The sequence below is a fragment of the Medicago truncatula genome, chromosome 3 (genome assembly GCF_003473485.1).
Source record: "Medicago truncatula cultivar Jemalong A17 chromosome 3, MtrunA17r5.0-ANR, whole genome shotgun sequence".
Lineage (NCBI taxonomy): Eukaryota > Viridiplantae > Streptophyta > Magnoliopsida > Fabales > Fabaceae > Medicago > Medicago truncatula.
In genome coordinates this window covers 6175713-6199858 of record NC_053044.1, presented here as the reverse complement: position 1 = coordinate 6199858, position 24146 = coordinate 6175713, and the positions used below count along the sequence as shown (strand labels likewise).

At 36.7% G+C, this 24146-nt stretch overlaps 1 protein-coding gene across 2 annotated transcripts; it reads left to right on the top strand.

Moving 5' to 3' along the window:
* Nucleotides 1–1408: 1408 nt before the first annotated feature.
* Nucleotides 1409–6804, top strand: LOC11411685 (disease resistance protein RPV1). 2 transcript variants are annotated; one of them, XM_003598701.4, is made up of 4 exons: nucleotides 1409–2019; nucleotides 3237–4341; nucleotides 4667–4939; nucleotides 5052–6804. In XM_003598701.4, the coding sequence occupies exons 1-4, from the start codon at nucleotides 1523–1525 to the stop codon at nucleotides 6258–6260; spliced, it is 3084 nt and encodes a 1027-aa protein (XP_003598749.2). In that variant the 5' UTR covers nucleotides 1409–1522; the 3' UTR covers nucleotides 6261–6804. The 2 variants fall into 2 exon arrangements, with proteins under 2 accessions (XP_003598749.2, XP_039687532.1); XM_039831598.1 differs by lacking the exon at nucleotides 1409–2019 and adding an exon at nucleotides 2078–2369.
* Nucleotides 6805–24146: the final 17342 nt, after the last annotated feature.

The window sequence follows — 24146 nt, the reverse complement described above, 5'->3', positions numbered from 1 at the left end:
GGCAAGAAGAAAGAGCGGCAATCGTATTCTACGTTTTGTTTTTCTCCATCGCGTTTTTTATTTATTTCATTTAAACTTGTTTTTTATTTTTTTTTATTATTTTAATAAGCCTTGACACGTGTAATAAAATATGATTGGTCCTATGGCACAATGGCACCATATTACTATGGCACTGAAGTGCTTGCCAAACATTAGTCATCATTACCTAAGAACCGTATACATTATTACCTAGAGACTTTTTCACTTGCTAAATAAGCAACAATCTAATTATGACAGAAAATTACAAACACAAGTAATTATTAAACCAGAAAAATATCAATCTCCAACACTCATCCTTAATATTTTTCTTGCAATTTTCAAACCTAATCTAAACAATAACATTTTGCTAAAATTAAGGAAAAAAATCCTAAACAACCTAAATTACATCTATACTATATATAAAGAAAACAACCCCTTTCAGCTTTTTTGGGCCGACTTTTCTCTTTTCAAAAATGCTCTCAAATTTTAATACAAATAATACATATAACAAATAGATAAGAATAAAAATAATGTAACAAACACGATATGAATATATATGTTTGGTTTTCTTTCATTTATCATTTCGAAAGTATAACAAACTAGATGAATATATTTATACTTACTTTTTTATTATTTCAATTATACCCTTAAACAACTTTTTATATAATAAAGATTGTTGTTGGTGTCATTTAAAAAAAATTAGATTATATTTTTTGTTATATGGTTGATGTCATTGAAATAGATATTCATGGTTAGTTTGGTTTATTGTAACTTGAAATCAACAAATATTTATATCTTTAATTTTAATCAAAATAAAAAATTTATAAAAAAAACACCGCTCATAATTTTGAAACGTTAGCGTAATAAAAAGAGCGGAAAGATGGGCACGTGACTACCCGTCTTTTCACTAGTGTAAATAGGATTAACATGACTTACTTGAAGAAATTGAGGTCAAATTTGTGCAATCGAAGTTGGGGTGAAATTGAGTTTGTTTTGTTTAAGCTTCTGTAACAGAAGCTGAAGTTTCTGTGTTCTTTTAAATTCATTGCAACAGTAGTTTACTATCATTGGGTTCAGCCGTAGTTAACTACCGTCGATTTTTTGCAGCGGCAGTTAACTACCGCTGAGGATATTTCAATAATTTCTATGTATTTTTAGAAAGTTTTGTATATCAAAAAAAGCTATTTTCAAAACACAATTATATCATTAGAACGAGTCAAATTTAGTTTACAAAAGAGAGTATAAATATTTAAATTTTAAAATGAGTATAAGTTTATATCGCCGAAAGCATTTCAATGTTTATTCTTTTTTTGTTGAGAGTTTTCAACGTTTGCTCTATAAATTACTATTTCTTGGTTCACTTTTTTATATTGCGATTCCTAACGAGAAAGTTCCCCCCTCCTTCCTCTCTCTTTCTCACTTCCATCACTTTAATTCCTTTGAAATAAGGACAAAAGGAGACAATTTAGAGAGAAATCAACGAGAAAAAAAAGGCTCGTGTATCATGGAACAACTAACACTTCCTTATTTGTCTTCCTTCACATGTAACTGGACTTATGATGTTTTCCTTAGTTTTAGAGGCATTGATACTAGAAATAACTTCACTGGTAATCTCTACAACTCTCTCCAAAATCAAAGCGGAATACAAACTTTCATTGACGATGAAGAAATACAAAAAGGAGAAGAAATAACACCCACTCTTCTTAAAGCCATTAAAGAATCTAGGATTTTCATTGCTATTTTGTCCCCTAACTATGCATCTTCAACTTTTTGTTTGACTGAACTTGTTACCATTCTTGAGTGTTCAAAGTCAAAAGGAAGGTGGTTTTTGCCGATTTTTTATGATGTAGAACCAACCCAGATTCGAAACCTAACGGGAACTTATGCTGAAGCTTTTGCAAAACATGAGGTAAGGTTTAGAGATGAGAAGGATAAGGTGCAGAAATGGAGGGACGCTTTGCGGCAAGCTGCTAGTCTCTCTGGATGGCATTTCCAACCGGGGTATGTACTTCACACCATCCTATTATTCATTTTTTTTAAATTTTTTTTATACCCTTTTTGTTATTATTTTGTTTTCCACCATCCTGTTTTGTAGAATTTAGGATTTAGCGTCTAGGGTTTGAAGCAGCCAACTTCACCGCCCTTGGTTCTGCTAAAACCCGCAATTATCTATTGATTTTTACATGTTGGACTCATCCCTCAATCTGTGTTTGTTGCTCTCGTGAATCTGGGTGTGTTTAGCTTTCCTGATCGACAATTATGTTCTAGATATGTTGAGATATGCAGGTCTCAAAGATTCAGGTTTACTTACACTCCGGTACTGGAGTCTGGAATGAATTAGGCCAGAAAAGGTTGTTAATTTTTGATTCATCGCAATAAATAGTTTTTTGCGTGTGGATTTGTTAGTTACCGTGTTGGTGGTCAGATCCACTCCCCCCCGCTTTGAAGATCTGGTCTAATGCTCGTCAACTATGTATCTCATTTTTGCAATTTGGTTTCGTGCCTGTATACGGATTTATTTCGGATTCAGTTTTGTGATCTTGAACTCTATTGAGCTGTCGTGTGTTTTCTTTTTTGTTTTTTTACTAAGTTAGACTATATGTTCCCCAACTTTTGTAATTTTCCCTTTTTAATTGAATCTATTTAGGATGTTGCAGATAAAAAAAGAAACAAAAAATCTATCTATTCTATTAAGTTGAGTATGACTCATATTCATGATATACTATGAATCACTAACACTGACACCTCGATCAAAAGTGTAAGTACTATAAAGCTTATAATTGCTTGAGTATAGTGGAACAAGAGTGTGTGTTCTTTGAGCTTTGCCTTCGCCCATTTGTCATTAATGTGTTTGCGATTCATGGGTAAACTTACAAAATGGACCAGAGTAGTTAAACATTACATTTTTTTTTGGTCAAGTAGTTAAACAGTACATTAATTCTACGTATTGCCTAATTGAAAAATTATAATAATTTATCATAAGATATTCATTGTAAGAATTTTTTTCCCTGATGACATTTGACCTAATTTCACACATCTATTTTCTGTTATTTTTTTCCCACATTCATGAAATCTCGCACGGATCATTACTAGTAAGCATATAAATCTAGTTGAAGGAAACATTATGAAGAAGTAGTCCTATCTATGTTATATGATTAGTTTTGGTTGAATCACATAAAATGACTGTTTCAATTTATACGTACTACTGTAATGTGCAGGTCTCAACAAGAATATAAATTTATTAGAATGATAGTTGCAAATGTGTCTATAAGGATCAACCGTGTTCCTTTGCATGTTGCAAACAACCCAGTTGGGTTGGAGTCTCAGATAATAGAAGTGGCATCTCTCCTTGAATTTAAGTCTGATGAGAGAGTGAACATGGTAGGCATTTATGGAATCGGAGGAATAGGAAAATCAACAATTGCTCGTGCTCTGCATAATTTGTCTGCTGATCAATTTGAAGGTGTTTGTTTTCTTGGTGACATAAGAGAGAGGGCAACTAATCATGATCTGGCACAGCTACAAGAAACACTGCTTTCTGAAGTATTCGGGGAAAAGGGTATTAAAGTGGGAGATGTTTACAAAGGAATGTCAATGATTAAAGCGAGGCTTAAAAGAAAGAAAGTCCTTTTGATTCTTGATAATGTTGACAAAGTGCAGCAGTTACGTGCACTTGTAGGAGCACCCGATTGGTTTGGCTTCGGAAGCAAGATCATAATCACTACAAGAGACAAGCATTTGTTGGCCACTCATGGGATTGTGAAAGTATATGAGGTTAGACAGCTAAAAGATGAAAAGGCTCTTGAATTATTTAGTTGGCATGCATTTAAAGACAAAAAAAATTATCCTGGTTATGTGGATATTGCAAAACGTGCAGTATCTTATTGTGAGGGTCTTCCATTGGCTTTGGAGGTGATTGGTTCTCAATTGTTTGGAAAAAGTTTAGTTGTATGTAAATCCTCATTAGATAAATATGAAAGAGTCCTTCCCAAAGATATCCATGCAATTCTGAAAATTAGCTATGATGATTTGGAAGAAGATGAGAAGGGTATTTTTTTAGACATAGCTTGTTTCTTTAATTCTTCTGAAATAGGCTATGTCAAAGAAATACTATACTTACATGGTTTTCATGCGGAAGATGGCATACAACAGTTAACTGACAAATCTCTCATGAAAATTGATACCAATGGTTGTGTGAGAATGCATGACTTGATTCAAGACATGGGCAGAGAAATTGTGAGGCAGGAATCAACGTTGGAGCCTGGAAGACGCAGTAGATTATGGTTTAGTGATGACATTGTTCATGTTTTGGAAGAAAATAAGGTATGTTAGTTAGTATATCCCATCTTTGCTTGCTTACATCATAAGTTTTGATTAATATGTATCAGTTATGGTGTGTTTGGATGGAGGGTTTAGGAGGGAAGAAAAGTAAACCCTCCCCTGCCTTCCCCTCTTAAATCCTCAATCCAAACACACCCTTAGTTTATAGGATTGTTAGTTTACCATTCTCAACTGAAAATGTTTGATGAAATTGATTTGCTTGAAGACAAAGACATTATGATTTAGACATTTGTGTATACAACCAAAAATATAGATCACAAATTCTCAACCTTTAATTTGTGTTTGGATTGTGATTTGGAATGGCAAGGGAACTGATACAATTGAAGTCATAATCGCTGACTTCTGCGAAGCAAGAAAAGTCAAATGGTGTGGAAAAGCCTTCGGACAGATGAAGAATTTGAAAATTCTTATAATTGGAAACGCACAATTTTCCAGAGATCCCCAAGTTCTTCCAAGTAGTTTGAGATTGCTTGATTGGCATGGATACCAATCATCCTCTTTACCATCTGATTTTAATCCCAAGAATCTTATAATACTTAACCTGGCTGAAAGTTGCCTTAAACGGGTTGAATCACTAAAGGTATGTATTCTTTTCACACACACAATTATTCCTGAGCTTGTATTGTTGGCCTTAAACTAATATTTATGACCAGTTGAAACCAATAATTTGATTTGTCTATTTTTGTGTGTAGGTTTTCGAGACATTGATTTTTCTTGATTTTCAAGACTGCAAGTTCCTAACTGAAATACCTAGCTTATCTAGAGTACCAAATTTGGGGTCATTATGTCTTGATTACTGCACTAATTTATTTAGAATCCATGAATCAGTTGGTTTTCTTGCCAAGCTTGTGTTATTAAGTGCTCAAGGATGCACACAACTAGACCGTTTGGTTCCGTGCATGAACTTGCCATCTCTAGAGACATTAGATCTTAGAGGTTGCTCGCGTCTTGAGAGCTTCCCAGAAGTACTAGGAGTGATGGAGAATATAAAAGATGTTTATTTAGATGAGACTAACCTATACGAATTGCCTTTTACAATTGGAAATCTAGTTGGGCTCCAAAGTTTGTTTTTGAGGAGATGCAAAAGGACGATTCAGATACCAAGCTACGTATTGCCAAAATCTGAGATAGTAATATCGAATAAGGTTAGCGGATTTCGATCATCAAATGTTGTAGAAAAAGTTGGTCCAAAAGTGTCTGCAAATGCCATGTGTGTTTATAATGAATACGGGAAGTCCTTCCTTAATGTGTATTCTCTTAATGTAAGTACCAACAATGTCATAGAAGTATGTAGTCCTTCGTGGAATCAAGATGGGCATAAACTCAAAAATATTGGTTATCGTCTCTTTTGTCACCCGATTCATCGTGCGAGATTAATTATGGATAAAGTTAGTAGAAGCAACGAATCGCCAGTGCATTTTTGGTTTCGAAAAAAGTTCCCCAGGATTGCTCTATGCTGTTTTTTTGAAATTGGAGAGCTGTTTGACAACGTGGTGTTGGATTTCAAGTTGAATGTACTCATCAATGGCACTAAGCAACTCTCTACTTCATCTGAATACATATATTATATAAAAAGAAAGACGCACCAAAAGCTTTGTTGTGATCTACAATGCAATAAGGAGGGTATATTCTCAGAGAATGAGTGGAACCATGTGGAGATTTTATGTGAGATTGAACATCTCATGCCATATGATTCTGAACGGGGCATGGTTTACCATGACTGGATCACTAAGAGGATTCTCAAGTCGTCTGTCATACATGTCTACAGTGAAAACAATGAGGATGATTTCAATTTAGTTGAGAATCCTGATTTTCCTCTGTCAACTGAACAAAAATTTCAAGAGATGCAAAGAAGACTTAAAAGATTACATTTTATCCAACTCCATTTTCATCAAATTTGAATGAGCATGTTACTAGATTTGTGCTTGAACTACTTGGTAATTTACAATGTTTTCCATTGTAAGATATGCAGAAAATTGGGAACCTACAGTTTCTTGTCCTTTGCACGAGCGTGAAGGATTTTGATGGCTGCAATATTAATGGTGTTTCAATGTGTGAATGCTTGAAAGATTTTTCACCAAAATTTCAAGCTAAGTTGGATTTACCAGATTGGTCTAGTTAGTGTGTACTGTGTAAGGAGAACGAAGTTAAATCGTCTCGATAGAGATGGCTTTTTTGAAGTAATCTATTATGAAATTTCCTGATATCTCATCATCCTAATTGGGATATGTTTTTTTTTATCATAGGTTATTTGTTTCTGAAATGAAGTATTTCAAGTATTGTTTGTTGCTCCAACTCTTTGACGTATCCGAGTTTGTCTGTTGTACGTGCTTCATTATTGGAGGCAGAGACCAATTTTGGTATTTGTATTCTTAATTCTTAAAATATTGTCTTACTTATGTGTGTATATCTAAATGATCAGGGGAGTTAACAATGGCACCATAACATTTTCATGGTTCTTGTTGATTTTTCAACAAAATGAAGGAAGATATTTTAGAAGAGGAAAAAGTTTATGCAACAAACATGTTGTTATGTGTCTTCGATTGCAACAAAATGAAGGAGGATATTTTACAAAAGAAAAAATTGAAGCCTCTTTTATCATATCATTCCCATGAAAAATTAGTCAGATAGACATTAAGTAATATCATTGGAAATAAATCTAGAAAAATAGAGTAACAAACATTACATAAATAAAAAGTCGAACTAAAACATTTAGCCAATCTAGACAATAGAGTAAGTTGAGTCCATATCTTGTAAAAGAAAAGATTAGGACATGAAAAGTAAGAAAGAGAAACAAAAACTATCATACACAAGGCTAAATTACATTTTTGGTCCTCTAACTATTTAGTTGGTATCGGATTGGTCCTCTAACTAAAAATTGATTTATTTCGGTCCTCTAAGTTTCTCACCGTTACTACATTTAGTCCTTTCTGTTAGTTTTATTCAAATAAACGTTAGGGTTTGTGTTATGTGGGTCCTCTAACTTTATTTATTAGCATCATTTTGGTCCTATTCCTTGTTAAGGTATTATGATTAAATAGTGACGGATATTTTTGGTAATTGTTATGGTTCATATGTATGTGTGAAATAGGAGGTCAGGTACCCATATAACACAAACCCTAACGTTTATTTGAATAAAACTAATAGAAATGACTAAATGTAGTAACGGTGAGAAACTTAGAGGACCAAAATAAATCAATTTTTAGTTAGAGGACCAATCCGATACCAACTAAATAGTTAGATGACCAAAAATGTAATTAAGCCTAAAAAATATCACCCTAGAATTGTTTGGAGAAGTGAAGATGAACCAAAATCAAATATTTAAGCACACGATGATCATAAAATAAGACAATAATATAGTAAGAAAAACGAAAAACAAACATTACATAAATAAAAAATCGAGCTACAACATTTGACCAATCTAAACAATAGAGTAAGTTGAGCCCATGTCTTTCCAAAAACATTCAAAAAATATCAAGACATGTATGAAGACCGAAGAGTAAGTTGAGCCCATGTCTTTCCAAAAACATTCAAAAAATATCAAGATATGTATGAAGACCGAAGAGTAAGAAAGAGAAACAAAATCTATCATATATGTTGCGAATTCGACGAGAAAAATCACACCAATAACAACTTGATGTGTGGAGCAAGGGATAAACAAGCAACCAAACAAAGTGTATGGAACAGTTATAATCACAAGCCAAAAGTAGAAAACAACAGCAGCAAGAAGAAAAAGAATAGAGAACACAAAAGAATTTGTTGACCCAGTTCGGTCCAAATTGACCTAGTCTGGGGGAGAGAGCAGCCCTCCGATCCACTATATGATGAGTAACGTTGCAAAGAGAAATCAATGGGTTACAAGAATAAGTCTCCCGCCTAATTCTACCCAAAGCCCCAATCACTTCCCGTAACCAAGAGACTCAACCCTAATAGTGTTTCCAAGGTGAATCAACACTCCATCTCTCTCTCTGCTCTGATAAAAGGTCTATATTTATAGTAAAAGTCTCGCTTAAAATCTGTAACAAATCTGCTTAAAATCTGTAACAAATCTGTACCCAAAAATACGTTTTATTTTTATCTGCCAGCGCACCATCGTGCCACGATGCGACCCCATCGTGCCATGATTTTTCCAGTGCCTTGCCTAAAAAACTAAAACATCCATCGTGCCACGTTGCCCTTCAATCGTGCCATGATTATGCAGAAACCTGATTATAAGAGTTAACTCTCACAATTCTCCACCTTGACTTCAAATCAGTGACGATGCCAATCATTAACCTCCTTGCTGCTATTTCCCTTGCTTCCCACTACTCCAAGTAACTCCACAAGTTTACACCCTAACCTCTTCAGCCATCAGAATGTCTTCCGCCTTCTCGAAGATGCTTGTAGTCCAACTATGCTAGGAATTTCAGATAGTTCTACAAGACTATACCATACCCTCTTCAATTCGAGATATCTCCCGCTTCCTTGAAGATCTACTTGTTCCCAATCACCCTTGGCTTTTAGAGTAATCCACAAGTATACACCTTAACCCCCTTCAGCCCTCGGAATATCTTCCGCCTTCTCGAAGGTCCTTGCAGTCCAACTACGCTAGGAATTTTAGGTAGTCCCACAAGCATTCACCATAACATCTTCAGCGCAGGACATCTTCTGCCTCCTTGAAGAATCACCTTGCATCCAATCACCCTTGGCATTCTTTTAGGATAATCTCACAAGCCGTGCTAAACATTCTTCAACCTCATGAAGAAATCCCTTGCTCACCATAGAGCATAGCACACAAGGTCCTTCATAGTCGTACCATTACCGGTGTGTTCAACTCCACCTCACGCTGAGTGTACTCTACCTCAACTAGCAAATGCGTACATCCCACTATGTCTTCAACCTTGAAACTCCACCTCAACAGGTAGATCATGAGTATTCTTACCACCGCCTCTCCAGGCTGATGTTGAGTGTTTAACGTCTCTCCAGACGACTACCGCTCCACTAGGCATCAATCCCAAGGTGAGACACATCACCTTCTTCATCCTCCAAACAACACCACACCATCAGAGCACTTGCATCCTCATAACTCTCTGAGACAATTTGTGCGGAGTTACCATTAATCTCCGGACAATCCTTCTTGAAGTGACCCATCTTGTGACAGTTAAAGCATTCAGGCTTTGACCTGTTACCACTCTTTCTCCGGTTACCTCTACCTCCACCATTCCCTCTTGAGACACTAAGGCCTTCACCGTGTTCATGATCTCTCAAGTCCTTGGACTTGGTCAACTCCTTGGTTCTCAAAGCCGCTTGAACTTCTTCCAAGGTAACAGTGCCTTCTTTGCCATAGAGAATGGTATCTTTGAACGATTCAAAAGATTTCGGTAGAGCACACAACAAGAGTATAGCTTTATCCTCATCCTCAAGTTGCACCTCAATATTCTCCAAGTCATCTAGGATTTTGTTGAACTCCGTAAGTTGCTCCATGATGGTCTTCGACTCCACCATCTTAAATGAGTAGAGTTGTTGCTTTAAGAATTGCCGATGAGCCAAAGACTTTGTCATATACAAAGATTCCAACTTTGCCCATATCGATGTCGCGGTTCGTTCCTTTGCTACTTCTATCAAAACTTTATCCCCGAGGCACAAGACAATGGCACTCCTGGCCTTGTCCACCATCTCGGTCTTCTCTGCTTGTGACATGGTGACCGGTAACGAACCTTCACCCTTCAAAGCTTTCTCACACTTTTGTTGTATTAATGATGATGTTGCATCAACACTAGCTTTTAGTTATGTTTTGTCATTTTTAGGACATTAAGAGAGTCAACTATTTGTAAATCATGGTGAAATCAGATCAAAACAGGAACAGGAGCTCAAAAGACCGAACTGAGAAAAAGATGGAAAATTCCTAAGAATATAGAATCGTGCCACGATGAAGCTGGTTCGTGGCACGATAAGTGAACGTGGGACAAAGGTTCAGCACTGGAAATTTCGTGGCACGAAGCAAATCGCAACGTGCCACGATGCTAGGTTTTGTCTGCTGCCACGTAGGATTAATGATGCTATCGTGCCACGATTGGATCGTATCGTGGCACGATGATGGGCTTTCTGGAACTCGTAAAATCTTTCTATATAAGGCTAGATGCGGCCACGGATTAGGGTTTGCGGGGGGAAGTACGATTTTGAGCATAGAGGACATCAGAAGACCGAAGGACAAGCCCTGAATCTCATACCAACTCATAGTTGGTCCTGATTATGTATGTTCACTGTCAATTATGTTATTAATCGTAAAACCATGAGTAGCTAAACTCTCGGTATGATTGAGCCATGATGAACCGTTGTAATATATGAATTAGTAGTTGATACTCTCTTATTTAATAATATTATTCAGTCTTTATTCAGAATTATTTGTGTTCATTGCTTTTCATATAATTGCTCGGATGACTATTAACCCTAGCTTCTTAAATTATATGAATTGATATTAGGAATTGAATGACTCTTAACCCTAGCTTTTAATCCTGAATTAGTAATTCTGTTTGATTCAACATAGGAACCTAGAGATAGGAAATTGAGAATCATGACATATGAATTAACGTTATTTATCGCTTCCGCAGTTATTCAATCGGTTTAAGAGATTAAAAGGTTATAACTTAGGAAAGGGTTTTGATTCAAGAGATTGATCAAAACCAATTTGTTAATTCGTCGTAAAGAATGAATAGTAATAAGTAAATAAGGGAGGTAATTACTCATATAGAACAGTAGGGGATTCATCGGCTTAATCATTCTTCTCAATCATCTTTGCAAACAATCTTTATTTGCTTTTTTGTATACGAAAAATCATCTGCCTAGGGCAATCAATATGACTTTTACATATCCTAAATTAATAACGTACCTGCTATAATTGGAATTAATACAGTCCTTGTGGAACGATATTTATTACTACTTCGATAGTTATTGGTACACTTGCCAATTATCTATCAAGTTTTTGGCGCCGCTGCCGGGGACTGTTGATTTATTTCAACAAGGCAATTGCGTTTTTTTCATTAGGATTTCTGCAATTTATTTTCTGTTAAAATTTTTTATCTCTTGTTTCAGTATTCATTAATTATTTTGTATTGTGCAGTGCTACTGAGGTATTTTGCTGTTTATGCGAGGTAGACGTAATTCCGAAGACCTCGAGTACGATCCTGAAATTGAAAAGACTGCACGAGCTAACCGGAAAGCTGTCCGGGTGTCAAGGTCAGTTCCACCGGGTACACGCACACCTATACCAGATCCGACACTTATTGAAACTGAAACAACCACCCCTCCTCCGGTAATCACAATGGAAGAGGGAGACCCACCACCAGCAAGGCCTAAGTTGGGAGATTACGGGTTAGCAAATCACCGTGGTCGCCTAACTCACGTGTTCAGACCGGCTAATCCTGTTGCTTTTGAAATCAAGGCATCCGTTCAGAATGGATTGAAGGAAAGACAGTTTGATGGTACTGGGACCATCAGCCCTCATGAACATCTAAGCCACTTTGCTGAAACTTGTGAGTTTTGTGTTCCTCCAGCAAATGTTAATGAAGACCAAAAGAAACTCAGGCTTTTCCCGTTCACTTTAATTGGTAAAGCTAAAGACTGGTTATTGACTTTGCCTAATGGGACTATTCAAACATGGGAGGAATTAGAGCTTAAGTTTATAGAGAAGTATTTCCCTATGTCCAAGTACTTGGATAAGAAGCAAGAAATAGCAAGCTTCCGGCAAGGTGAAGGTGAATCACTTTATGATGCTTGGGAAAGGTTCAATTTGCTTCTGAAGAGATGTCCAGGACATGAGTTTTCTGAGAAACAGTACCTCCAATTCTTCACTGAAGGATTAACTCATAGCAACAGAATGTTTCTAGATGCCTCGGCTGGAGGTAGTTTAAGGGTAAAAACTGATCACGAAGTTCAAATTCTGATTGAAAACATGGCCAGCAATGAGTACCGTGCTGAAACGAAAAAGAAAGAAAGAGGTGTTTTTGGGGTGAGTGACACTACTTCCATACTAGCTAACCAAGCAGCCATGAATAAGCAAATCGAAATTTTAACTAAGGAGGTACATGCTTATCAATTGTCCAACAAACAACAAGCAGCTGCAGTACGGTGTGATTTGTGTGGTGAAGGCCATCCTAATGGTGAGTGTGTGCCAGAGGAAGCTAGTGAAGAAGCCAACTATGTGAACTATCAAAGGCAAAACCCTTACTCCATGAATAAGCACCCTAACTTGAGTTACTCCAACAACAACACCTTAAATCCCTTGTTTCCTAATCCACAACAACAACAACAACCAAGGAAGCCTCCAGGTATTGAGGAAACAATGATGAATTTCATGAAAATGACTCAAAGTAACTTTGAAGAAATGAAGAAGAGTCAAGACCTTGAAAGGAAGAACAATGAAGCCTCACGGAAAATGCTTGAAACACAACTTGGGCAATTAGCTAAGCAGTTGGCTGAACAGAACAAAGGGGGATTCTCGGGAAATACTCAAGAGAACCCTAAAAATGAAACTTGCAATGTTATTGAGTTGAGGAGTAAAAAGGTTTTGGCACCTTTAGTTCCAAAGGTTCCCAATAAAGTTGATGAAAGTGTTGTGGAGGTAGATGAAAATATTGAAGATGAGGAAGTAGTTGAAAAAGAGAGTGATCAAGGTGTAGTTGAAAATGAAAAGAAGAAAAAAACAGAGGGAGAAAAAAATGAGAGGTTAATAGATGAAGACTCGATCTTAAGAAAGTCTAAGAGCCAAATTTTGAAGGATGGGGATGAACCACAAATTATCCCATCTTATGTGAAGCTCCCCTACCCTCATCTAGCCAAAAAGAAGAAGAAGGAGGAAGGACAATTCAAGAAATTCATGCAACTCTTCTCACAACTTCAGGTGAATATTCCTTTTGGTGACGCTCTTGATCAAATGCCGGTGTATGCTAAATTCATGAAAGAAATGTTAACGGGGAGAAGAAAACCAAAAGATGATGAGAATATCTCTCTTTCCGAGAATTGTAGTGCCATTCTCCAAAGGAAACTTCCTCCTAAGCTTAAAGATCCTGGTGCTTTCACTATTCCTTGCTCCATTGGGCCGGTAGACATTGGAAGAGCTTTATGTGATTTAGGGGCAAGCATCAATTTGATGCCCCTTTCAATGATGAAGAAGCTTGGAGGTGGGGAGCCAAAACCTACAAGAATGACTCTCACTTTAGCTGATCGGTCAATCTCCTATCCGTTTGGTGTGCTTGAAGACGTGCTAGTTAAAGTGAACGATCTAATATTTCCTGCTGACTTTGTAATCTTGGATATAGCTGAAGATGAAGATATGCCTCTTATTCTAGGAAGACCATTCCTTGCAACAGGCCGTGCTTTGATTGATGTTGAAATGGGGCAGCTAATGTTGAGATTCCATAATGAACAAGTGGTTTTTAACATTTTTGAAGCAATGAAACACCGAGCTGAAAATCCTAAGTGCTACAGGATTGATGTGATTGATGAAATAGTTGAAGACAATTCTCGTGAACACAAACCAACACACCCTTTGGAAGAGACAATTGTTAATTCTATAGAGAATTGTGAACTTGTCGAAGATCTTGAGGTGCAAGAATGTGTTAAGCAACTTGAAGCAAATGAGCAGCTGCTTAAACCCACCAAACTCGAAGAAATGGGTAATGAAGGGAAGTTGGGGGCGAAATCATTGAGCAATGAGGAAGAAAAAATTCCAGAATTAAAAGAACTTCCTTCTCACTTAAAATATGTCTTTCTTAGCAAGGATGTTTCAAAACCTGCAATCATCAGCAGCACCTTGACACCTTTGGAGGAAGAAAAATTGATGAGGGTGCTAAGAGAAAATGAAGGAGCTTTAGGTTGGAAGATTTCTGATTTGAAGGGTATTAGTCCAGCTTATTGTATGCATAGAATCCACATGGAGGCTGAATACAAACCAGTTGTTCAACCTCAAAGAAGACTGAACCCAACCATGAAAGAAGTGGTCAAAAAGGAAGTGCTAAAATTACTGGATGCAGGTATGATTTACCCTATCTCTGATAGCTCATGGGTGAGTCCTGTTCATGTTGTACCAAAAAAAGGTGGAATGACGGTGGTGGTAAATGAAAAAAATGAGTTAATACCCACCCGTACTGTCACTGGTTGGAGAATGTGCATAGACTACCGGAGGTTGAACACCGCAACAAGAAAAGATCACTTTCCATTTCCATTCATGGATCAAATGATTGAAAGGTTGGCTGGCCAAGCCTTTTACTGTTTCTTGGATGGGTATTCGGGGTATAATCAGATAGCGGTGGCCCCAGAAGATCAAGAGAAGACTGCCTTTACTTGTCCATTCGGTGTGTTTGCTTATAGGAGAATGCCCTTCGGGTTATGTGGTGCACCGGCAACCTTTCAACGGTGCATGCTCTCCATCTTCTCTGACATGATAGAGAAGAACATTGAGGTATTTATGGACGATTTCTCTGTATTTGGTAAGTCGTTTGATCAATGCTTGTTTCATCTCAATGCTGTCCTTAAAAGATGTCATTTTATGGTAACTGAAGGTATAGTTTTGGGTCATAAAATAAGTTCTAAAGGCATAGAGGTGGATCAAGCTAAGATAGAGGTTATAGAAAAACTTCCTCCACCTATGAATGTTAAGGGGGTAAGGAGTTTTTTGGGGCATGCCGGGTTTTATCGGCGGTTTATAAAGGATTTTTCAAAAATAGCCAAGCCCCTCTGTAACCTTTTAGTTAAAGAAACTGAGTTTGATTTTGATGTTGAATGTTTAAATGCTTTTTCTTTGATTAAAAACAAGTTGGTGACTGCACCAATAATCATTGCACCAAATTGGGATTTACACTTTGAACTTATGTGTGATGCAAGTGATTATGCTGTTGGTGCAGTCCTAGGCCAACGCAAGAACAAATTTTTCCATGCAATTTACTATGCAAGCAAGGTTTTAAATGAAAGTCAAGTAAACTATTCAACAACTGAAAAAGAGTTGCTTGCGGTAATATTTGCGTTGGAAAAATTTCGTTCTTATTTAATAGGCTCCAAAGTCATTGTTTTTACAGATCATGCAGCTCTTAAGTATCTCCTGACAAAAGGGGATTCCAAACCTCGACTTTTGAGGTGGGTCCTTTTGTTGCAAGAATTTGATCTTGAGATTCGTGACAAGAAGGGAGTAGAAAATGTGGTGGCTGACCACCTCTCAAGGCTTGAAAACAACGAGGTGACAAAGAAAGAAGGGGCCATCATGGCTGAATTTCCGGATGAGCAGCTTTTTGCAATAAGAGAAAGACCGTGGTTTGCCGACATGGCAAATTTCAAGGCCGGGAACATAATTCCGGATGACATGGCGCAACATCAAAGGAAAAAGTTTTTCAAGGATGCAAACCACTATTTGTGGGATGATCCTTATCTGTTCAAGGTAGGCACTGACGGTTTGATTAGACGTTGTGTTGCAGGTGAAGAGATCAAAAACATTGTGTGGCATTGCCATAGCTCAGCCTATGGGGGCCACCATAGCGGCGAACGAACCGCTGCGAAAGTCTTGCAAAGCGGGTTCTGGTGGCCTACTCTTTTCAAGGATTGCCATGATTTTGTGAGGCGGTGTGACAATTGCCAAAGAACAGGTAGTATTTCTAAGAGGAATGAGATGCCCCTAACGGGAATCATTGAAGTTGAACCATTTGACTGTTGGGGCATTGATTTTATGGGACCCTTCCCTCCCTCTTCCTCTTATCTCCATATACTTGTGTGTGTTGACTACGTCACCAAATGGGTTGAAGCAATACCATGTGTTGCTAATGATTCCAAGACAGTTGTCAATTTTTTAAGGAAAAATATTTTCACTAGGTTTGGAACACCTAGAGTCTTGATCAGTGATGGGGGGAAGCACTTTTGTAACAACTTTCTTGAAACGGTGCTTAAAAAGTACAACATTAAACATAAAGTTGCAACTCCCTACCACCCTCAAACTAGTGGTCAAGTAGAGGTGTCCAACCGTCAATTGAAACAAATTTTGGAGAAAACTGTAGCGTCTTCTAGGAAAGATTGGTCTAGGAAGTTAGACGACGCTCTTTGGGCTTATAGGACTGCGTTTAAAACGCATCTTGGGTTGTCACCTTATCAATTGGTCTTTGGCAAGGCGTGTCATCTGCCAGTAGAGTTAGAGCACAAAGCTTATTGGGCCATCAAAGCCCTTAATTTCGATCAAACTCTAGCTGGTAAGAAAAGACTCTTGAAACTCAATGAGTTAGAAGAAATGAGACTTGGTGCGTATGAGAACGCCGTCATTTACAAAGAGAGAACTAAGAGGTATCATGACAAGGGTCTGGTGAGGAGAGAGTTTTATGTTGGACAACTTGTTTTGCTGTTTAATTCCAGGTTGAAGCTATTTCCCGGGAAATTAAAATCCAAGTGGTCTGGACCATTTATGATCGAGAGTATATCTCCTTATGGAGCTGTGGAGCTGAGTAAACCTGGAGAACCAGGGACATTTAAGGTTAATGCTCAGAGGATAAAACCATACCTCGGAGGTGAACTCCCTACAAACAAAGGGGGAGTGGTGCTGAATGATCCTTAGGGTCGTCATAAGTCAAGCTAGTGACGATAAAGAAGCGCTTTATGGGAGGCAACCCATCGGACTTAGATCCGCGCAGGTAGTTCTTTCTATTTACTTTTGTATTTAATTACGGCAATTTCTTTTATAAAAAAAAAAAAAAAAAAAATTTATTTTTTTTAGAAGTTGAAAAGAATTTTTTTTCTCTAAGTCAAGTCCATCGTGGCACGATTTGAGAACTTCCCAAAAGAGGAGAGCCACTGGAAATATCGTGGCACGAAATTTCTCAAATCGTGGCACGTTTGCTGGAAGAACTAAGATCGTGGTACGAAGGGTATATGATCGTGGCACGGAACTGGGAATTTCAAACATTTTTGACCGTTACAGAAGGTATCGTGGCACGACATATCCGTATCGTGGCACGATTTCTGGCCTCTATAAATTCATTCCACGAAATTTCTCATTCAAACCAATCTCCCCTACCAAAACTCTGCCAAAATTTTCAATTTTCCTCACAAATTTCGCCCCATCACCAATTCCTCACCTTAACTTCATTACCGACCTTATATAACCTATCAATTTCACAAACAATTCATCTTTCACCATAAATCAAGCCAAACCCTAACTCCACAAATCCATAAATTCATCCACCAATTTTCCTCAAACCTACCCAAACCCCACAAATGGCTTCCACCAAACGCACCAGAGGATCCCGCAACACCCAATCAACCCAACCAACACAGCAACCCGGCTATGAGAAATTTTCTGATCCACAATGCGAAGAACGGTTTGAAAAAATTAAGGGGTACAAGTTTGCAGGCGAAAGGAAGTTTGATTTTATCAATTTGCAAAGGTATCCTCAGTTTGAAACGAAGTTTACTGCTTTAGGGTGGAAAGGGTTCAACAGGATGGTGGTCAAAGAAAGCAACCGTACAATAGCACTTGAATTCTTTGCTAATGCTTACGGTAAGGAAGATGATAAGGCTGTTGTTAGAGGTAAAAGGGTTGATTACAGTCCTGAAGTAATCAATGAATTGTTGGGTTTAAGGGAGCCAGCAGAGTGTCATGTCGAATGGAGGAGATCCAGAAGCATTAGGAATTTTCCTACTGATGACGAGTTGGCTCAAATTTTGGCTGAAATTGGGAAACAAGGGGTTGATTATGTGCGTTCACGAGCAACAGGTTTTCCAACTAGGATGAATGTGGTGGATCTGAAACCGGAGTACAAGGCATGGGCTTCTTTCATTCATTCTACCTTAGAAAGTGTATCTGCTACATCTGAGTTACCCATGGAGAGATTGTATATCTTGGAAGCTATCATTTTTGGCCATGGAATCAATGTGGGGCGTCTGCTTAACATGAGTATTCAACAAATGGCTAATTGTGGCTCTTCTGTGACTTTGGGTCATTGCTGCCTAATTAATGCATTGTGTCAAGCTAAGGAGGTTCCGGTGGAACGAGGGGACATAATGTTTAATTCTAAAGGAGACATTGATGATACAGCTATGACAAAGTTTGAGAGGGAGTTAGCTAGGCAAGGTCGTCGTGAACCTCAGCAGGTTCAGCCTATGCAAGAGGATGCACCACAACACCCACCACTACACCCAATGTTGCACGATTACATATGTGGTATGGCTAACTGGGCACAAGACACTTCATCCGAGCTTTATGTGAACGGGCCTTATTTTGGAGCGGAACTTTCTCTTGCTGCTGATCAGCACCGTCAGATGCCTCTCCAAGGAAATGCATTTGAGAGATTTAGTACCGAAGAGGCCATGGAGACCTATTTTGTTGATCAAAGAGGACGAGCTCAAGCTAGGGAGCAGCGTGTCAGAGCTGACTACGGACGAGGGAAGGCAGCAAGTGAGCAGAGGGCTAGTCAATTCTATGCTGACATTGAAGGAAACTCTGAGGATGAGCAGTGATGGGTTTTGGAGTTTATGATTGCCTTTTCAGCTTTCTTTATTTCTATGAACTTTTTAATTTTTGCAGACATTGGGTAGATGCATCACTTGTTTAATCCTTAAGCTTGTATGTTTTTCTTTGTTTATTATTAATGAATCTGTTTGTTTTTGGAAACTTATCAGTCTCATAACAATGCTGTACCAATGATATCTCAAAAGTTCAAAGGAGGATGATGCCTAATATGTCAAAGGGAAGTGTACAGCAAGGAATTAGGTCACCACAACTTCCAGATACCTCAACTTGTAAGGTTCATGGCCACATTTTTATTTTTTTTCAATTTTACATATATGAGTGTTCCATGCAACTGCTGTTTCTAGAACTTGAGATATTGCTCTATGTGTTGATTGGTCATTGTTTTGTACACACTAAGGCAAGTGCTTGGTACCTCGAGCCTTTTTGAGCCTACCTTGATATAATTGTTCAAATACCCTTTGTTAAGCCAATTTGAGCCTTTAGGTATAGATCTTTTTTCTTTTCGGTGACGAGCCATGTTACAAACCTAGAAGCCTTAGGAAGAATGCCCAAGATTTTCTTTGAAGTTAAGCTTTTAGGTTGTGTGAAATGTGCAAGTTTGGGGTTGCTTCTGGTATTAGCAACTTATTAAGTTTGGGGTAGGGGATACTAGAGAACAAAGATAAAACCATATTTAAAAAAAAAAAAAAAAAAAAAAAAAGAGAGAAAATAGCAAGGCACTTGTTACATGTGCAGAAAAAAAAAAAAAAGAAGGAAATTGTTCAGAGACCAAAAAGATCTATATGTCTCGAAAAAATAGAAAAGTTCTCTAGTATTCTCTTGTTTTAAAGTTGTAAAGGAGATTAGTGTGGTGTGTTCTCAGTGATCCAAGTAGGATGAGCTTAACTTCATTGTTGTCAAACTACTTTCCAAAATAAATCCACCTTCCACCTAAGCCCCGTTATAACCCCGAAAAGACCTTTAAAGTGTGTACTTAATTTTGACTTTGATTGACAGTTTAGAAATGTTTCAAGCTTATGGTAATACAGCGGACCTGCATGATGATTGAGAGTACCTATTCAAACATTTGCGTGGAGTTGTGGAAATTGTGGTATGAGCTAGGCATCCGGTATATCATTACACCGGAAAGGCGTGAACTTTTGAACATGTCATTGGTTGGTAATCTGTTATATTACTGCAATTTTTCCATTTGCAATTTCATTCCTTGAGGACAAAGAATAGTTTAAGTTTGGGGTTGTGATGATGTTGCATCAACACTAGCTTTTAGTTATGTTTTGTCATTTTTAGGACATTAAGAGAGTCAACTATTTGTAAATCATGGTGAAATCATATCAAAACAGGAACAGGAGCTCAAAAGACGGAACTGAGAAAAAGATGGAAAATTCCTAAGAATATAGAATCGTGCCACGATGAAGCTGGTTCGTGGCACGATAAGTGAACGTGGGACAAAGGTTCAGCACTGGAAATTTCGTGGCACGAAGTAAATCGCAACGTTCCACGATGCTAGGTTTTGTCTGCTGCCACGTAGGATTAATGATGCTATCGTGCCACGATTGGATCGTATCGTGGCACGATGATGGGCTTTCTGGAACTCGTAAAATCTTTCTATATAAGGCTAGATGCGGCCACGGATTAGGGTTTGCGGGGGGAAGTACGATTTTGAGCATAGAGGACATCAGAAGACCGAAGGACAAGCCCTGAATCTCATACCAACTCATAGTTGGTCCTGATTATGTATGTTCACTGTCAATTATGTTATTAATCGTAAAACCATGAGTAGCTAAACTCTCGGTATGATTGAGCCATGATGAACCGTTGTAATATATGAATTAGTAGTTGATACTCTCTTATTTAATAATATTATTCAGTCTTTATTCAGAATTATTTGTGTTCATTGCTTTTCATATAATTGCTCGGATGACTATTAACCCTAGCTTCTTGAATTATATGAATTGATATTAGGAATTGAATGACTCTTAACCCTAGCTTTTAATCCTGAATTAGTAATTCTGTTTGATTCAACATAGGAACCTAGAGATAGGAAATTGAGAATCATGACATATGAATTAACGTTATTTATCGCTTCCGCAGTTATTCAATCGGTTTAAGAGATTAAAAGGTTATAACTTAGGAAAGGGTTTTGATTCAAGAGATTGATCAAAACCAATTTGTTAATTCGTCGTAAAGAATGAATAGTAATAAGTAAATAAGGGAGGTAATTACTCATATAGAACAGTAGGGGATTCATCGGCTTAATCATTCTTCTCAATCATCTTTGCAAACAATCTTTATTTGCTTTTTTGTATACGAAAAATCATCTGCCTAGGGCAATCAATATGACTTTTACATATCCTAAATTAATAACGTACCTGCTATAATTGGAATTAATACAGTCCTTGTGGAACGATATTTATTACTACTTCGATAGTTATTGGTACACTTGCCAATTATCTATCAATTAACACCACTTCCATCTTTACCTTCCATAACCCAAAATCGTTATTACCGGTAAACTTCTCAATATCCCACTTTGAACCCATGGTACTTAATTATCCTTTGACCCTTGCCCCACGGTGAGCGCCAATTGTTGCGAATTCGACGAGAAAAATCACACCAATAACAACTTGATGTGTGGAGCAAGGGATAAACAAGCAACCAAACAAAGTGTATGGAACAGTTATAATCACAAGCCAAAAGTAGAAAACAACAACAGCAAGAAGAAAAAGAATAGAGAACACAAAAGAATTTGTTGACCCAGTTCGGTCCAAATTGACCTAGTCTGGGGGAGAGAGCAGCCCTCCGATCCACTATATGATGAGTAACGTTTCAAAGACAAATCAATGGGTTACAAGAATAAGTCTCCCGCCTAATTCTACCCAAAGCCCCAATCTCTTCCCGTAACCAAGAGACTCAACCCTAATAGTGTTTCCAAGGTGAATCAACACTCTATCTCTCTCTCTCTGCTCTGATAAAAGGTCTATATTTATAGTAAAAGTTTCGCTTAAAATCTGTAACAAATCTGCTTAAAATCTGTAACAAATTTGCACCCAAAAATACGTTTTATTTTTATCTGCCAGCGCACCATCGTACCACGATGCGACCCCATCGTGCCACGATTTTTCCAGTACCTTGCCTAAAAAACTAAAACATCCATCGTGCCACGTTTGCGCTTCAATCGTGCCACGATTCTGTAAAAACCTAATTTTAAGTTAACTCTCACAATATACATTGAAAAATACCCCCTAAGAATTTCTTCGAGAAAATAAAGATGATCCTAAATCACATATTTATATAGACAATGATCGCAAAATAAGACAATAATAAGTAATAAAAATTACAACTGATCAGTCTACTAATTATTATTTTTCATCAATCAATAGTACAATGTGTGAGTAGTGGCTAGTACCAAAACAAAAGTAGTGCCTACAATAAATCGTCAAATGTGTAGACATAGACATCTCTATCTCTCTCTCTCTCTCTATATATATATATATATATATATATATATATATTATACATGTATTCTAACCTACATTTTGCTTACATGTCACTTCACCAATGATCCTCTTTCTAACTTTTATTCTTGATCATTCTACTACTTTGCTTATGTGTCACTTCAAGCCATTATACATAATAATTTTGATAAAAAGAGTTACACTAATCAATTGCAATCTTAATAAGAAAGAACTTTTACATCCTTCATTCTTATAACCCCTTCAACTACTATTTTTTAAAAACATTGATTATTTGTTATAATATTTACACCATCTCCATTGAATTTGTCTGTTTACATTCTTCCACATAAAGGTTAAAAAGATGTTACATTTTAGCTCATCCATATTTCCCTTTTTCCCTTTCACCTATATGATAACCAACGCAAATCTCATTCCTTTTCTGCTCATTCTGTAATATTTGATGATCAATTTTATCATTTACCTCATTTTTTCTTGACTTTTCCACCATGTCTACTATTGATGTCAATAACACCAAACCATCTTTCTACACTTTTCCTCTACCATGCTATCTAAATGTTCTAATCTTATATCATGTTTTTTACTATCATGTCATTGAGAAACATTGTGTGTATAAATATGTGATTTTGTGCACCAAATTTTGGGTTTTGTTCATCACCACATTCAAGCAACAATTGGTTAGTTCATCTTCAATATTGTATTACTGTTTTTTCCACTCATTTTAACTCTTCATCTCTTGATTATTAATTGTTTCTTTGGCATGATAGGGAGTCAAATTACTTTTAGATTGGTCAAATATTTAAGCTATATTTTTTTTATATAATGTTTGTTAGTCTATTTTTCCAACTTTCTTTTATATTTTCTTTTATTCCTTAATGTGTATGTGGAAATTTTTTATGTGCATTAGGAAAATAGGATAGATAATTATTCTATTTTTTATTTTGTTGCACTGTTGTTACTCATGAAGAAGTTTATAAAAAATGGTTGTTCATCATTAATTTTTCTAAGAAAATATTGGATGGTACCTTTCAATTTGGTATTATATTTCTTTTCTATTTTTTACTTATCATCTCTTGGCTATTCATTGGTTTTATGACTTAATAGAGACTCAAGTTACTTTTAGGTTGACCAAATAGTTTATATTTCTGAAGAAGAAAAAATTAAAAAAAACTAAAAAGTTACTTTTAATTAGTTAATGAAACGTTATGAAATGTAATGATAATTGCTTATGTCTATATTTATTTTCTTTTTGCAAAAGCACTGCATTTACTTCACTTCATGCAAGTTGTACAATGAATGCATTATAATATATTTTTATTCTATCCTCTTACACACACAAGTTTACTACAAAGCTTCTCATTTTCTTCTTCCATTTCATTTTTTGATAGTTCTGATTTTCTGTTCAAGCTTCGTATATGTCTATTTCTATAATTTTTTGTTTTCTCTAATGAATATCCTTTCTTTGATTTCACATACATAAGTTTTGAGAAAATGGAGGGTTTTGTTGAGAGTGCACTTCATATATGAAAAGGTGGTTGTTTTCATTGAAATTAAAGTTTTTATTTTTTATTTTTTATTTAACATTGTTATAAGATCAAGAATCTAATAAAGAAGTGGAAGGGAACATATTAAAAATGCATTAAAAAAGTAATATTTTTTATTCATTTTCATTCCAAGCCCGTGTGTTATGTTTTTAATTGAATAGTTTCTTATAAGAGTTATTAGCATGAATGCCTTCTTTAAAAAAAAAAAAGCATCAATGCCTCGGTAACTAATCGTAGAATCACATATCTACTCAAAACTCTAATGAAACGCTCTTGATCTTTCTGAAATTA

What these genes read in the sequence shown, in the direction of transcription:
- LOC11411685 (XM_003598701.4), top strand. Translation starts at nt 1,523, where the DNA reads ATGGAACAACTAACACTTCCTTATTTGTCTTCCTTCACATGTAACTGG. An exon ending in GGATGGCATTTCCAACCGGG is followed by an intron (nt 2,020 to 3,236) that starts GTATGTACTTCA and finishes TGTAATGTGCAG; the next exon opens with GTCTCAACAAGAATATAAAT. An exon ending in ATGTTTTGGAAGAAAATAAG is followed by an intron (nt 4,342 to 4,666) that starts GTATGTTAGTTA and finishes TGGAATGGCAAG; the next exon opens with GGAACTGATACAATTGAAGT.